At 51.6% G+C, this 14,632-nt stretch overlaps 7 protein-coding genes across 7 annotated transcripts; 4 read left to right on the plus strand and 3 right to left on the minus strand.

Annotated features, from left to right (window-relative positions):
• Positions 1-4: 4 nt before the first annotated feature.
• Positions 5-3,353, minus strand: PV05_05664 (uncharacterized protein). Its single transcript, XM_013462190.1, has 5 exons — positions 3,115-3,353; positions 2,682-2,742; positions 1,778-2,635; positions 1,598-1,729; positions 5-1,436 (listed from the first exon to the last, which is right to left on the minus strand). The coding sequence occupies exons 1-5, from the start codon at positions 3,195-3,197 to the stop codon at positions 1,287-1,289; spliced, it is 1,284 nt and encodes a 427-aa protein (XP_013317644.1). The 5' UTR covers positions 3,198-3,353; the 3' UTR covers positions 5-1,286.
• Positions 3,354-3,508: 155 nt separating this feature from the next.
• PV05_05665 (40S ribosomal protein S14) lies at positions 3,509-4,376 on the plus strand. The gene is made up of 3 exons (XM_013462191.1): positions 3,509-3,644; positions 3,704-3,776; positions 3,848-4,376. Exons 1-3 carry the CDS (start codon positions 3,575-3,577, stop codon positions 4,158-4,160), a joined length of 456 nt encoding a protein of 151 aa, XP_013317645.1. The 5' UTR covers positions 3,509-3,574; the 3' UTR covers positions 4,161-4,376.
• Positions 4,377-4,389: 13 nt separating this feature from the next.
• PV05_05666 (uncharacterized protein) lies at positions 4,390-5,828 on the plus strand. Its single transcript, XM_013462192.1, has one exon. It carries the CDS (start codon positions 4,449-4,451, stop codon positions 5,709-5,711), a length of 1,263 nt encoding a protein of 420 aa, XP_013317646.1. The 5' UTR covers positions 4,390-4,448; the 3' UTR covers positions 5,712-5,828.
• PV05_05667 (40S ribosomal protein S16) lies at positions 5,823-6,724 on the minus strand. Its single transcript, XM_013462193.1, has 3 exons — positions 6,587-6,724; positions 6,465-6,536; positions 5,823-6,389 (listed from the first exon to the last, which is right to left on the minus strand). Exons 1-3 carry the CDS (start codon positions 6,653-6,655, stop codon positions 6,099-6,101), a joined length of 432 nt encoding a protein of 143 aa, XP_013317647.1. The 5' UTR covers positions 6,656-6,724; the 3' UTR covers positions 5,823-6,098.
• Positions 6,725-6,871: 147 nt separating this feature from the next.
• Positions 6,872-7,731, plus strand: PV05_05668 (ribosomal protein L13). The gene is made up of 2 exons (XM_013462194.1): positions 6,872-7,004; positions 7,058-7,731. The coding sequence occupies exons 1-2, from the start codon at positions 6,984-6,986 to the stop codon at positions 7,538-7,540; spliced, it is 504 nt and encodes a 167-aa protein (XP_013317648.1). The 5' UTR covers positions 6,872-6,983; the 3' UTR covers positions 7,541-7,731.
• Positions 7,590-9,402, minus strand: PV05_05669 (urate oxidase). The gene is made up of 2 exons (XM_013462195.1): positions 8,548-9,402; positions 7,590-8,497 (listed from the first exon to the last, which is right to left on the minus strand). The coding sequence occupies exons 1-2, from the start codon at positions 8,682-8,684 to the stop codon at positions 7,726-7,728; spliced, it is 909 nt and encodes a 302-aa protein (XP_013317649.1). The 5' UTR covers positions 8,685-9,402; the 3' UTR covers positions 7,590-7,725.
• Positions 9,403-9,732: 330 nt separating this feature from the next.
• On the plus strand, positions 9,733-14,536 carry PV05_05670 (uncharacterized protein). The gene is made up of 2 exons (XM_013462196.1): positions 9,733-13,669; positions 13,724-14,536. The coding sequence occupies exons 1-2, from the start codon at positions 10,118-10,120 to the stop codon at positions 14,084-14,086; spliced, it is 3,915 nt and encodes a 1,304-aa protein (XP_013317650.1). The 5' UTR covers positions 9,733-10,117; the 3' UTR covers positions 14,087-14,536.
• The last annotated feature ends 96 nt before the right edge of the window (positions 14,537-14,632 follow it).

Raw genomic sequence — 14,632 nt, forward strand, 5'->3', positions numbered from 1 at the left:
AATCGACTCTATGGCGCGAGCTCTGGCAGAGCACGCCAAACCTTGTTCAAATTGCATGGTGGGTGTACGTGTCTGGTGGCTTGCCAAGGGGGCTTCAGGGGAGGCACAAGCCTTGATGGAGCTCGGCCCCTGTACGTCCGTTTGAAGGGTGGACTTGAGACACAAGCAGCTTCAGGATGGCTTACGACGTGTCGCATTGACGTGTTCATTGACCAGGAACCAGTGGTAACCTGTCCGCTCAGGAGATAGTACATATGCTGCTGAATTCCGCGGCAGCATTTCATGCTGGCAACTACCTCAATCAGAACGGAGTCACCCCGGACTGCGAGGCTGTCGAAGTATGACAGGAAATAAATAGCATCAAGGGGATGCGGCAGGATCGAGAATTGGGGGAAAAAGCACACATGCCAAACCCTTTTGAGGTTTAGAGTGGCTGTAGGATTTCCGGTTCCTGCTGAACAAGGGGCTAACAGGGAGGATTTGGCCGAAGGAGCTCCACTGATTGCCCTCAGCATGATTGAAGGGATCCTGATTGGCCATTTTAATCGTGTTTCGACTTCGCTCGCAGGATACCTGGCGAAATCTAGACAAGTCGTTCAGGTCCGCCCTATCGCAGAGCTGAAATGCGCAGATCGCTTGCGACGCAGTTGGTGCTGGAAGCCTGGAAACACTACAACCACCTGCTTCGCCCAGGTCTTGTCAAGGTACGGAGGTAGCCTCACACAATTATCGTCTTCGTGCATACAGTAGTGTACTGCCCGAGGGAGGCGCGGTAGATAATAAGCACACGTAAGTAGCGCCTTGTCGACATGTCGGGGGTTTTGTCTGGCCAATGGGTACGTTGCATGTGGCTGGGCATCACAACTGCTGTCAATTCTAATTGCACGATATCTTCTGATAACATCTCTGGGTCCGTGGCGAAGGTTCCTGCCCAGAGACCTCAAGGCTTGGTCTCACGTACTTTGCTGCCGCGCCGCGGCCACAATGCGGATTATTTTCGTACCACAGACTGCCCAAATCCCCAATTCGGCATGGTTAACGACGCCGGTTGCCCTTGTCCGTGACGTATCCGATGTCGACGACCATGAAAGCTGGCTTATACTCGTCGTAGGCATGTCCAGGAATGGCACACGATTCGAAAGGGCCAATATTGAAATGATGATTCGTTCAGAATGCGAGTTCTCCGAAGCTTGACCCATTACTGGATCAAGCCGAGCTTTCGGTGGGAAGGTTCCTGGTATATCTGCGCTTCGATTCCTCTTCTTACTGGGTGGTCAGATGAGGTATCATTGCTTCGTTCTCGTCATGATTTCCTTGATCATCTCGTTGCCAAGTCTGACTGCTTCGGGGAATCTCGGAGCAAAGTACTGCTGAATGTTCTCGAATCGAGCGCGATATGCATCGAAAGCACCAAACGAGACACATTCAGACCATGCCTGGAGACCAATATTAGCCAGACGGTCCAATACCATGCACAGTGCTCTCCACCCAGGGAAGAGGGCAAAGCGGACACATGGCTATGTTGAAGTTCAATCCACGCCCAGAAGCAAATGCCCGGTGATACGCTGCAAAAAGCTGTTTTCTGTCATCCACTTACCCTAGCAGCAAAGGTGAACTCGAGATCATCCGATCGAAAAGTATTATCTCCGACGGCTGTTTTGATCACCTCGTCCAGCAAAGTTTCATTCCGGAAGAGATATTCTGTCACGCCCAGCCAAATACGGAACAGCTGCAGGAAGTCAGAAATAGCAACCAGCCTGCCGCAGAAACGACTTACAGGCGTAGAGCAAATCATGTGGTCGTACGGCACGATTCCAAGTTTCCACCAACAGTCGACGATACCCAATAAACTAAGGTGATTGTTGGGGGTCCTTTCGTTTGGCCTCTTCGAAAGTGAAAACTTGTCCAGGACTTCATCTCCAAGGAGGAGGTTGTGGTGGACAGTATCCGTCGAGAAAACCGCAGCACCGGCGGTTTTGATCCTCTGAGCGAGCTCTTCGCGATGGCCACCCAGCATGAGCTTATATAGCTCCGTCACAGATTGGGCGTATTGCCGAATCTGCTCCTTGGCAGCGGGATTGAGAATGGCAAGACCGGCATAAACGTGCCATTTGTTGGCATATATGCGCAAGGTGATATTGATCTTGACGTTCTCAATGCCGCCGACGTAACGATCAATTTCCCAGGGGAATTGTTGGTTCGCTGCCCATGCAGTTCCCATACTCAAGAAAGCGGCATGAGTGACGGCCTGCGTATCAGCTGTAATTCTGTCATGCTTCTCTCCAGACAGAAAGACCATCTTCGAATTGAGACAAGAAAGGATTCGAACACAGAGGTCAACACTTTTCTGCGAGGCTCGATGTTGGATGACGACGAGTGGTTGACCTGTAGGATCTACAGCAGGTCCATGCAATGAATGGCACGAGACAATTTCGACGTCCTCTGGCAGATATTTCTCGAAAGCGGCCAGTTCTGGGGCTTTACACGAGGTTTGTCCACCCACGATGGCACCCACTTTGGTTGATGGGCCATACTCTGCGACGACCTTAGCAATGACTTCGGCTTCCACGCTGTAGATTATCCAGTCGCTAGCTCTCGAAACAAGATGCCCATTGGGTAAGATATTTATTCTTTTCTAATCTTGGTCAATCATGCTCATCAAGTTTGCTGACGACACAAACCTCATTCTCGAACTCAGTCCGGAGTGTCTGGAATTTGTCTGGTCGGTCGCAAGCATTGACTCTGCATGGCTCCTATCAGCTCAGGTTCTATGTATTGCAGTCACACAGAACGCAAAGGGCGCCTATAAGGTAATCGGTCAGAATATTTTCATATACCAGTGAGAAGCAGAATGGTGACTGTGATTGGAAAATCTTCAGACAAAAAAAAGTAAGGTAGCGAGGTTTTTACATCAGTGACAGCCCACATGATTGAACGCAACACCAGAATGGTGAAGCAATATCATGATGACCATGCTCGAGCCAAATGCACTCAGAGTCATCCTTGAAACGCGGAAAGAAGATGGGAAGGAAAGATAATAAACGAACCTTGCAGAAATGAACGATCCCGTGTGGACCATCCTCGCTCCGGCGATCAGAATGTACGGTGTCCTACCTCCATCCAGCCTGACTAAACCTCCTCGCATACATGCGGCCCATGTCCCCCATACCAATAATTCCTACTGCAGCATCCTCCATCGTGGTCAAAAGCTGTCTGGAACAGTAAAATGCCCAATAGGTTGAGGAACAAGAAGGTCCTAGAGGTTAGTGACACAGCAAATCATGAACCTTGTAATACTCAATACGCTCAGGTAACAGATCAAGCCATACATCAGGCTGTTGAGACAAATGGTAAACAGTCAGGTTCGAAAAGGTGACTCGAAAAACTTCGAAAGTTTTGTCGGAGGTCTCGCCAAGACCACTGTCCGAATTAGGCTTAGACTACCATCGGAGCTTGTCACTTTCCTTTACCGAACGCCCACAGTGCGATTTTCGACAATTTTTGATATCCCCTCTGCCAACGACCTACGACAAGTCAAACACCAGCACTTTACTGTCCAGCTGTCTCTATCAAAATGGCTCCCAAGAAGAAGGTCGATCGTCCCGCCAACGAGAACATCTCGCTCGGCCCTCAAGTCCGTGAAGGTGAGTTGCGAAAAAGAGCATTATGCTGCCGGCCATAGTCTAACAGGTATTGTGCACAGGCGAACTCGTCTTCGGCGTTGCACGTATCTTTGCTTCCTTCAACGATACCTTCGTCCATGTCACCGATCTCTCGTAAGTCAAGAATGACAAATTACATTGCGCAATATAAAGATGGCGAGGCTAATGTTCTGGGTGATTTCCAGTGGCCGCGAAACCATCTGCCGTGTTACTGGAGGCATGAAAGTCAAGGCCGACCGTGACGAATCCTCTCCCTACGCTGCCATGTTGGCTGCTCAAGACGTCGCTCAACGATGCAAGGAACTCGGCATCAACGCTCTGCACATCAAGATCCGAGCCACTGGCGGTAACGGCACGAAGACTCCAGGCCCAGGTGCCCAGTCTGCTCTGCGCGCCTTGGCCCGTTCAGGAATGAAGATTGGCAGAATCGAGGACGTCACTCCTACACCGTCCGACAGCACCAGACGCAAGGGTGGTCGTCGTGGTCGTCGTCTGTGAGTGTGCGCGTTGGAAAGGTTGCGCGGAATTATCATATCCTTCGGAAAATCAATGGCGAGCATACTGCTGGACCAACAGAGTCTGCGAAGGAGCACGGTGGTGGCGGTCACAAATACGCGAAGAACGGCATTTTCTGCCTGGTCTTCAAAATGCTGCCTATTATGAAAATGATGTAGTTGGCATGAAATAAATTCAAAAAAACTTCTTGTGACTCCGGAAATCTCCCTGCACCATATCTCTATCGCGCAAATTCATCCGCATTAGCCAGCTAGTTCGTTGTTCGTTGTCATGGATGCGCCGACTATACTCATCGTTTCCCTCCCAGCCAAAACCTTCCTTGGCCTGGACCTCGTCTCATTCACCTCCTCACCCAACTTCCACGGCATCACCAAGGTTCCGCCGGGCCTACACTTTCTGTACACTGGCACCGACGCCTCGCTTTCCATCCGCCATGGCCGCTGGCTTCACATAGTCCCAAGTACCCCGCCGCAGGTCCTACAATGGGACCCTGCCACCGAGACACTCGACCTCCTCGACCCAAACTGCGCACCCGCACGGAGCGCGATCAATTCACTCTCGTCGCGCGGGCTGGTTGATTACACAGCCCTGCAAGATGCGACTAGTGACCTCGCCTCGCGTGATGCTTCTGCCAATTCGCCTGCACCCGATGCCGAAACTGGGGACGAGAGGGCAGATAGCACAGACTGGCCGTCTCTAATATCGCACATCTCCCCACATCTCTTAACCCGTGTGTTGTCTACGAATTGGGCTATATCGAGCATATCCTCCGCCCCCTCTGATACGGAGAGCATCCCCGGACTGTCGCATCTCGAGGCAAGCAATGCTCTGCACCAATCCCCGCTTAATCTTGTCCCGGTCAATCTCAAGCAGACATGGGCGGACGCTGATATCGGTCGGACACGCACCGACCGCGCTAGAGACAGAAGCTGGTACCTCTCTCACCTCGTTGATACGGTCACACTGGCAGGGAAGGACAAGGCGGTCGGCGCGAGGGAAATACTGGGCGAAGTGCAATTCTGCTTCCTCATGGTCCTTACGCTTGCGAATTACAGCTGTCTCGAGCAGTGGAAGCGACTGCTGAGCGTATTATTGACATGTCAAGCCGCGCTGGACGAGGTCCAGGGTTACTTCGTGGAGGTCGTCAGGGTGCTTGCGATGCAGGTGCGGCATTTTGACGATGTGGAGGGCGGAATGTTTGAGATGAGGGAAGAAGGCGGGAGTGCATGGTTGAGAAGCGTCTGGGGACGGTTGAGGGCCGTAGTGGAGGATGCCTTCAGTAGGGGGGAGGACGAGGCCGAGGGAAAAGGAAAGGGAAAGGGAACAAGCAAGGTGGGAGAGCAAGGCTTGAAGAAGGAAGTCGAGAATCTGCAGAAATTGTTCGAGGATAAGTATGGGTGGACAAGTGAGAAGGATGTACTACGAAGAGGTATGCTAGAGTTGGAAGACGGAGAGAGGATTGAGGTTAGTATGGCTGGTGTCGATGAGGATGAAGAGACTGGGGAGTATGCGCCTGTCATTGTTGATACGTGATGGGCAAGTTCACGTAGTCGATGCAGCACATAACGAGGCTCAGAAGTAGCTGCCAAAAGGAATGGACCATGTCCTTGAGTCGGATCAGCTCGAGAGATAGGAAACCTGGTTTTGAACAGTGAATTTATTCTTTCGCTTTTCAACCATGCAGACGCTTGAAGTAGTGCATGTCCAGCAATTGACACCCGCGTTGACTCCGCCTGATTGAAAATAGCCTCGTTTGGACTACATCAACCAGGAGTTTTTCCTTCATGCTGATGGAAGATAGCAGCCGTCCACCTCTACCAGGGGATCGACTCCCATATCACTTCTGCGAGTATTTCCGTGGCCGCGAAGGTCCCGCTGCCTATCAGCACAACACCGCCAACCAAACCAATCGTAATCCCTTTAACGGTATGATTTCTGGTATCTGGCTCTGGCACCCGGACCACCGAATTTCTTGGGTTCGCACCGTCGGTTGTCGGCAACGAGCAGTGTGCGGTCGTATTGGACAAGCGCTTGCTTCAACTGGTTCTTGGTGTATTCATCGACATATTTCTGATAGTAAGCGACGATTGACTTGGAGATTGCCTGTCGGATAGCATAGATCTGAGAAGTGTGACCACCACCGGTGACTCGAACGCGGATATCGACCTCGGCGAATTTGTCCAGACCAACAATCAAGAGGGGTTCGTAGACCTATTTATCTCGTATTAGATACTGTCTTCCTACAACTAACCCGGCAGCTGGCGCGGGTTCTCATCCCAAACGCACCTTGTATCGAAGGATCTCAGGCTGGACAAGGGAGAGCGGTCGGCCGTTGACCTTGATCAGGCCTTTTCCTTTCTGTTGGGATTGTTAGCTTCGCATCCTCCAATACGTTGTGTGTTTCGAACCTTGCAGTGAGCGACTGCAGTGGCCGTCTTCTTCTTGCCGAAGCACTGCACACTCTGAGGGGCCGACATCTTGAGCTGGCGGCAAATGACAGAGGAATGCAGTTGAGGAATGGTCGTGGGAAAGTTGTCGTTGGTATATTTGCGGCGTGAAGTGGCTTCGGCCTCAAAGTTCGTTGTGCGAAATTTTGCCAAGGTCACAGTCAACTAGTCCCAAAAAGGTATAGCTCTATTTCCGCTGAAGGTCAATCGCGGAAGTCAGTTCTGTGCGAGATTGTTTCTGCGGTCATTATCAACCCGCACAGCCAACCTTACGGACGAGAGGTGTGCTCTCTAGACGCCTACGCAAGACAAGAGAAAGCTAGAGGGGATTTCCATGCAAAGATAGCACTGATCTGCCATGTCTCAAACGTTAGGCAAGGTATGCGGCGAGTCTTTTTGTTGCCAATACACCTGTTCTAACTCGAGCGATAGACTCGTCTTGCCTACTCCCGGACATGGCATTATATCGATGTCGGAAGTGACACACGCTCCCTAGGTCGAGTCGCAACCTCAATAGCGACGTTCCTGATGGGCAAGCACAAGCCGATATGGGATCCGTCAACAGACTGCGGCGACTATGTGGTCGCAATCGGGTGCCACGATTTGCACGTCACCGGCAAGAAAAGAGAACAGAAACAGTACTACACACACAACACACGGCCAGGTAGTCTGAAACAGATGAGCATGGAGCGGATGATTCAGAAATGGGGAGGTGGAGAAGTGCTGAAGAAGGCGGTCCGAGGTATGCTACCGAAGAACAGACTTAGGGATAAGAGGTTGGCACGATTAAAGGTCTTCGAGGGTACGGCGCATCCCTACAAGCAGAACATCGTCAGGTTTGCCGGGAAACCGCATATACCAGGTAAAGTCATGGAGGCAATCGAGGCGACCAAATCAGCGGCGCCTCCGTCATGACGAGCAGGAAACCACCTTTGGCGTTCAAGCGAAATGAAGGATTCTGAGAGGTGTTTGAATATGATTGTACATTACGCTGTCTACATACGTCGGAGCGACGTTTCCATCTACAGATCTCCAGCAAACTCCATTCATCGTCTTCGTGATTTGGTATATGGCGCATATCTGGAGAAACCAAAAACATGTTACAACTTGTGCTTCACGTTTTCGCGTGAGACAGTGCACTTTATCAGGCCGTTGGGGTCTGATTGTGGCGCATAGACTTCGGCGTCTTTGCCGGTGTTCTTCAATCCGTGATGCCAGCTCAGGTCGATTTCGAAGTAGTGCTTGTTTGGCAAGGAGTAATCGACAGCGGCAACCAGCGGCTGAGCAGCGAGGATTTCCTGGCACATCTTATACATGGTATTCTGCACACTCGGGGACTCCTCAGTCGCAAAGAGCCGGAAGGTAATTTCTCTGGCCTTGGTCCAGGTCTCGTCGAATTTGGCAGACTCCTTTTTCACGGCATCGAGGCCGGAGAAGGTCGACCATTTCCAGCCAGCGTCCACCGATGTGCTCAGGATGCGGTCATAGACGTCTGGAAGGGTGGTGAAGTCGTCACGGACGAAATGATGGAACTCTGAGCCAGTACTCTTGAGCACGAGCAGTTCTGAGATCCCGGATCTAATCTCGATGCCTTTACCCTCATAGATGTCTGCTTGCACCACTCTCTTTTCATTGCTGTCCCGAAAGAAGGAGTGTGGGTGCGGCTTTCCGTCGACGGTCATGCGTGCCCACCGGTGCTGGACAATGCTAATGTGGGCGGCGTGGATATGCTTGTATTTCTGGACGAAGTGTGTTCCGAGTGTAGAAGCGAAGAGCTCAGGAGGATGGACTGGATTTTGCTTTGCCATGATGTAGGTGGTGTTCTTCATCGAGTCGGTTGCGACAACGACGCTGTTGTCTGCTTCCGTGTATCTGTCCATTGTCAGTTGCTGTGGTATGTGCTTTGTGTGGGAGGCACATACGATGTGTCAATCTCTCCTTCTAGCAGGACGCAGACAGTCATTTCATAGACGGTATGTGTCTTGGTAGCTTCATCTCGCTCGACCTTGTAGACGCGGACATTGTCCTTGCCGTAGCGTGCCGCTGAAAGGTATCCCATGTTTGAGCCGGATAGAATAGTATAGATAAAATTGGTTTCTGTTTTGGAGTAGGTTTTACCTCAACGGGCTTCCTGGCTGTTGCTGTAGGAATACAGGTGTCTATATGTGACGATTGAAGCTGGGAAGACGGGAGACTTTATACCAGATTGCTTATCAGGGTCAGGGTGTTGAGAGGAAATTTCAACCACGACCAACACCAATTGCACACACGCACGGCTGCAAGATCTGGTAAAAACGGTGATCAGGACCCTTTTCGAAAAGGTACTGAGATGCCTCTATCGTAGGCGATTGGCCTATCGAACAAGCTGTGTGTCTGGAGGTGAGCGGATCGTACAATGAAAGGTATCACGGAGCTCGCCGAAGACCACGCTTGCACATGGAATTCCCCAGCCGCTGCTTGTTTGACGGCCTCAGAAATTGTCTGTATTATCACCTGATGACTGGGATGAGCGTTGAAGGCGGTACAGTGCTTATTTTCGTACAAAGCCAGTACATTTCCTCTCGTTTTCGGAAATTGTAGACAGCACCCCTATGGAGAAGCCTCGAAAAGTGGCCAGCAGTTATGATGTCAACCGATGCCAATTTACCTAGGACAGCAGGTAAGGCTGTGGCTTGCAAGTTTGTGAGGCTCGATTGGATCATGCTAGCGTTTAGGTAGGGTTGGTTATCACACTCGATCTGAGGCAGAGCGTGCAGAGATAAGTTGGCCTTGCTGGCCCGACAACGATGAGCATAAGGTAAAGTATTTCAGAACAGTCGGAAAGCAGGAGTAGCCCTAGCTAATATTCCTTAATGTAACCTTACTTTTGAGCCCATTCCAAGTTGGACATGCAACAAGCCTGGGTGAACACGATAGCAACAATGCATTGGAGGTTCTCTACCGCCTACTGCACCTGTTTAGGCTCACTAGGCTCACTAAGTAGGCGTGGGGGGCGCGCCATGATGCCGCCTAAAAGTGATGTGCGGGGGAATTGATTGCTTGATTTGATGGCCCAAAATTTGGCCCGATTTCGCGAATCTGAACTTGACTGCGCTCACTCCGTTCGTCGCTCCTGAACTATCATAAAGGACCAATCCAAACAAAACATACTCTTGATTGCACCGCTGCACGTCTGAAGCACAAGGCTTTGCACAGTTACACGAGGCACTACTTTAAAAAGACCACTTGTGACTGCTGCGCTGTAGTCGACACCATGGATCACCCGTAAGCCTATGTTGGCGGCCGATCGGTACACTCTTTGACGAGCCTGATGAACAACACTCGAGTCAACATCCTTTCACGACGGTTAATCCTCCCTCCCTCACTTTAGGCGATTCTTCAATCTCCCTTGCTTTCGTTCCGCTACACCTGGCCTCCGTTTCATGAACGTGTGCACCGCACTCATCCAATCCGATACTCCAGCGGGAGGAAGGTACACTCCATGGCCCATAGATGGCCTCTTCAGATCAAGGGTTGGGGTACTCGGTGACGCCTACCCAAGGAAAGGGCTTTACATTTCGACACGCTTCCAGGAAAAGCGATGATCTTTCGGCCTCACGACGACCGTCCATGAAAGATGGCCGCTCGCTCTCGGGTGGCAGCAGCCAGTATGGACCAAAGGCGTTCATGGCCGCCATGACATCTGCTAACCCGCCGGGCTCCTTCAGTACGGATTTAAAGAGTGCCATGCAGTCAGGAAGGACCACACCGCAAAGCGAACTGGCCAACGTCCAGTTCTCTCGACTACAACCACAATACAAAGAGGGAGATGCTCTCACCACTTCCGAGCAACGGCAGGCTGCGGTGCGGGATAAGATTGCAAAGGAGATGAAGATCAAGCTGGGGACAGAGAACATGTTGGAAGCACTTCTGAGCAAGAACAACAAGCAGACCAAGGAACAGCGCCAAAGAGTCGAGATGGAGCTGGGCTCGTCAAACAGGAAACTTGCCGAGCTGAAGCAAGAACTCGACCAGGAGATCATGCGCTGTCAATCTCCTACAACTCCTCCCAGCAAGAGGATGTCCAGCTATATCCGAGGCAGCCCCCTCAGATCACCTCCTTTGCCTCAAATGCAGGAAAATGTTTTGACAGACCCGATCGAAAGTGAGTCGCCTACCGTCGTACTTACCGAGACACTCCAGCAATTGGAAGCGGATGGGATGCCGCCGGATTATTATATTGAACGAGCGAATACGTTGGTCAATCTTCTGAAGCGGAACCCGACCCTGAAGTATGATCTCGCCTGGTCCGTCTTCAGCCTACGTGTACAGTTGATGCTGCTCAGCGAGAGCTCCGATGTGGTCGCAGCGGGTTACAGGCTCACTAGGCACGCCATTGCAGATACCAAGTCGTTGCAGACGATCAGGGCGCTGCACACGGATGAACTTGTTATACTGTCCATGGTCAAGAAGGATAAAGCAGTATTGGAACGAGAGCAGGCCGTCAAGTTTGTACGCGCCTTCTTGGATGTCAAAGATGGAGTCTACGAGATATCCCGTGCCGTGGTCCGAAGCTTGGTGGCTGTCGCCGAGAACCCCGACGACAGGCTCAAGGACATTTGCCTCTTGACTTTAGCAGAATTGTTGACGAAACATACCGCACTGGTCGTTTCGGCCAATGGCATGACGACGCTCACCGAAGCATTGGCCGATGGCTCGTTCCCGGCCCCAGAAGGTCTTGTTGCCAGCTTCCTCCAGATTCTCGATCATCCGCTACAGCGTCGATATCTGCATACCGGCAGAGAGTTTGAAGCGATGTTTGCTCCATTCACTGACCCCTTATTGTTGAGTGGCAATGAAGAAAAGCTTAAGACATGCGCCCAAGCCATCTCTGCTATGCTCAAGATCTGGCCTGGCTTCTTGCTCTTGTCAATGAATGGAGCTGCACCTCTTCGATCACTGATTGACTCGCTGGTTTACCCAATTCCTCAGTCACGGGATACAGTGTTAGAGCTTCTCTTCGATATACTTCGCATCAAACCACCTTCCTGGTCCACCTCGTTCTTAGCAGGCAGGCGACTTACGACCTACGGCAGAGTCAACACTGCGCCGGTTGAACAACCTTCTCAGAGACAATTGGCAGAGTATAATGCAGAGGGCAGGTTCGATCTAACGTATCATTTTTCCGCGTTTGTTCTGGCTGCCCTGGTCAAAGCCGGTCTCATTCCTTCGCTTGTCCAACTCATTCGGGTCGAAGAGGACCTCATGCTCAAAAGAAAGGCTGCGCTTCTGCTGACTGAGGTCCTGAAGCTGGCCCATCATACTTTGCCTGAATCCATCAGTGCTGGTATACAGGTCTTGGGTGACCTTGTGCCGTCACTTAAGGAGTACGGATCTGAGACTTCGGCCACGAATATGAGCTTGATATACCAGATGGAAAGCATCAATCGCACTCTGAATCGAACAATGACCACGGCGTATGGCCGGCCCGTGCGTGATGATGAGCTGGCTGTTGCTCCACAGGCTCTCGAGAGGTCGAAATACACAGCGCTGATGGACCCGGACCAATTTCGTCAAGCAATGGTCGACAGTCAGATCACAAACCACTCCCAGTACATCAAATGGAAGTGGGACCTCATACATGGCCTAGTCGAAGGCCCTTTGACTAACCCTAGACGACTGGAGGAAGCCATCAAGTCACCGAAATTTCTCAAGCGACTTGTGGGATTCTACCGGCCGTTCAAATACAGATTCTCAATCATCCGGAACACCAGGCCGAACCAGCGTTACGTTAGGACAGGTTGTGCTCTCATGAGGACACTGACTCAGACAAGCTTGGGTGTAGAGTATCTTGCCGAGAATAAGCTTCTCCGGCAGGTCGCTGAGTGTCTTGCTCAAGTTTCTCCGCATAGTGGCATTACTTCTGCGAGCCCGCTATTTGACCGCCATCACATGGCTGAAACGCTCAGTGGAGGCTACTTTGCCATTCTCGGAGCCTTGAGTCATTCTCTTGAGGGTTTGCGACTGATGGAGCGATGGCACATCATGGACATTTTCTACCACCTGGTTGAATTGAGGGGCCGTGATGATCTCGTAAAAGCCCTGCTTGGAAACATGGACTATACCCTGGACTCACATCTCCGGGTCATCCTATCCAAAGCACTCACTTCCGGGGTCAAAGACATTCGGATATTTGCGACGAGACTGCTGCGACGATATGCTGTTGGTCGAGTCCAGTATACCTCCGGGATGCAAGACCGTTCCAGCTCACACTGGGCACTCCGTTTGGTTCTGACACAATTATATGACCCTGATATTGAGGTGTGCGAAATCGCAGTCAAGATACTGGAAGAGGCTTGTAATCAACGCAGTCACCTGGAGTATGTGGTGAAATGCAGGCCGTCGTTGGACCATCTAGGCGAGATTGGCGCGCCGCTTTTGCTACGCTTCTTGTCGACCTCGGTCGGCTACCGGTACCTCAGCGGCCTGGACTATATCACGCAAGAAATGGATGACTGGTTCCTGGGACGCAACGATGCCTACGTAGCCTTGGTGGAAGCCTCCATTCTTCGGGCTTACATGGAAGGAGCCACCAACAAGATACATTTCAGCGAGGACCCGACTGTTGACGGGAACGAGCCTGGCATAGCCCCTCCCCACTTTTACCGGGAGCTCGCACGCACACAGGAAGGATGCAAGCTTCTAAGACAGTCTGGTCATTTCTACGAATTCGCCTCCACCATCCGAGATTTCCGGCTTGATGAGGAAGACACCGAAACATTGACCAAGGTGAAAGGGTGCATGTGGGCAGTCGGAAATATCGGCTCGATGGATCTCGGTGCCCCGTTTCTTGAGGAAGCGGACGTGGTGAACGCGATTGTCCGTATCGCAGAGGGGGCCCAAGTCCTGTCCATGCGTGGCACTGCCTGTTTCGTGCTAGGACTAATATCGAGGACTCTACATGGCTTTGAGATGCTCGCCGAAAGCGGTTGGGACACCACAGTGGACCATCGAGGACGTTCATTGGGCCTCTGTCTGCCGCGGAACCTTGAGATGTTGTGCCTGGTAAGTGCAAGGTGTGACACTCGACCAGATATGTTGGTGCTAACAGTGCAACAGAAGTCCGTGGGCTCCAACGCTGTGCCAAACGTTGCGACTCCAGAAGAAGATGCTGAGTACAAGGCGGCCGTGACGGAGAACGATCCAATCCGCGCCAAGATTCTCAAGCATATTGTTGAAATGGGCAATTCAGTCATGTACAAGAAAGCTGCAGGCGATCTGCATGCACTGAAAGCTAAGCAGCCTACCTATTTTGCCGAGCCCGATATGTTCAGAAGGACCCTGGTCATTCTGCAAAGTCATCACTATCGTCTACAAGCGCGGCATTTCATATTGAACCTCTTCAACAAGGGGCTGATGAGACGAATCATCTTCGATGAAGAAATGGGCGAGGAGGACACCACCGGATCAGACACGGGATAGGGGGTTTGGATCTCCTCAGGACTATAGAGGCGAGCGTCCCTTCGCCTCAAAGTCGCGTATAACATCGCTTACACCGAGATTTCGGCGGCGTACTTGGAGTCCGAGGGTCAATTTTCTTTCGAGTCTCTTTGGAAGCATGGGCGCGAACGAGCTGGGCAATGAGGCCAAGCGGAATGTGGTCGGACAATTGAGTTTCTCGACGTGCGATGTGGACACGGAAAATTAACGATAGCAATGATCTTTGCCGCTGATGGCAGGCTTCTAGAACGCTTCAATGGTACCTCTGTACCAAGTGTTTTGCCGTGTCCAGTCCCAATTCTGTGAATGCAGATGTCACACATCGTCTCGAATTGGAGAGCTGGGGGCTTCCAAGGGCCGAACTAGGGCAGAGCTCCGTTTGTGTGCAGCTGAGATCTGAGGTACCAAGCGTTCAAGGTCCAGGCGTTGCAGTGTATGACACGTACAATGGCCGTTCAGCCAACGAAAAGTGGGTCACTGGTGCTAGATCAGAGAGCCTCGTGGCTGTATGGGCCCCCTTCCAAGATG

Source organism: Exophiala xenobiotica (assembly GCF_000835505.1).
Source record: "Exophiala xenobiotica strain CBS 118157 unplaced genomic scaffold supercont1.3, whole genome shotgun sequence".
Classification (NCBI taxonomy): domain Eukaryota; kingdom Fungi; phylum Ascomycota; class Eurotiomycetes; order Chaetothyriales; family Herpotrichiellaceae; genus Exophiala; species Exophiala xenobiotica.

Bases quoted from the DNA above. Each gene is read 5' to 3' on its own strand.
- PV05_05670 (XM_013462196.1), top strand. From the start codon at position 10,118: ATGGCCTCTTCAGATCAAGGGTTGGGGTACTCGGTGACGCCTACCCAA. The intron at 13,670-13,723 runs GTAAGTGCAAGG...ACAGTGCAACAG, and splicing joins ACCTTGAGATGTTGTGCCTG to AAGTCCGTGGGCTCCAACGC.
- PV05_05664 (XM_013462190.1), bottom strand. From the start codon at position 3,197: ATGGAGGATGCTGCAGTAGGAATTATTGGTATGGGGGACATGGGCCGC. The intron at 2,743-3,114 runs GTAGGACACCGT...GGAGCCATGCAG, and splicing joins TTTAGTCAGGCTGGATGGAG to AGTCAATGCTTGCGACCGAC. The intron at 1,730-1,777 runs GTAAGTCGTTTC...GACTTCCTGCAG, and splicing joins ACATGATTTGCTCTACGCCT to CTGTTCCGTATTTGGCTGGG.
- PV05_05665 (XM_013462191.1), top strand. From the start codon at position 3,575: ATGGCTCCCAAGAAGAAGGTCGATCGTCCCGCCAACGAGAACATCTCG. The intron at 3,645-3,703 runs GTGAGTTGCGAA...TATTGTGCACAG, and splicing joins CGGCCCTCAAGTCCGTGAAG to GCGAACTCGTCTTCGGCGTT. The intron at 3,777-3,847 runs GTAAGTCAAGAA...GGTGATTTCCAG, and splicing joins GTCCATGTCACCGATCTCTC to TGGCCGCGAAACCATCTGCC.
- PV05_05669 (XM_013462195.1), bottom strand. From the start codon at position 8,684: ATGGGATACCTTTCAGCGGCACGCTACGGCAAGGACAATGTCCGCGTC. The intron at 8,498-8,547 runs GTATGTGCCTCC...GACAATGGACAG, and splicing joins GAAGGAGAGATTGACACATC to ATACACGGAAGCAGACAACA.
- PV05_05666 (XM_013462192.1), top strand. From the start codon at position 4,449: ATGGATGCGCCGACTATACTCATCGTTTCCCTCCCAGCCAAAACCTTC.
- PV05_05667 (XM_013462193.1), bottom strand. From the start codon at position 6,655: ATGTCGGCCCCTCAGAGTGTGCAGTGCTTCGGCAAGAAGAAGACGGCC. The intron at 6,537-6,586 runs GTTCGAAACACA...CAATCCCAACAG, and splicing joins CTGCAGTCGCTCACTGCAAG to AAAGGAAAAGGCCTGATCAA. The intron at 6,390-6,464 runs GTGCGTTTGGGA...CGAGATAAATAG, and splicing joins CTGAGATCCTTCGATACAAG to GTCTACGAACCCCTCTTGAT.
- PV05_05668 (XM_013462194.1), top strand. From the start codon at position 6,984: ATGTCTCAAACGTTAGGCAAG. The intron at 7,005-7,057 runs GTATGCGGCGAG...CTCGAGCGATAG, and splicing joins TGTCTCAAACGTTAGGCAAG to ACTCGTCTTGCCTACTCCCG.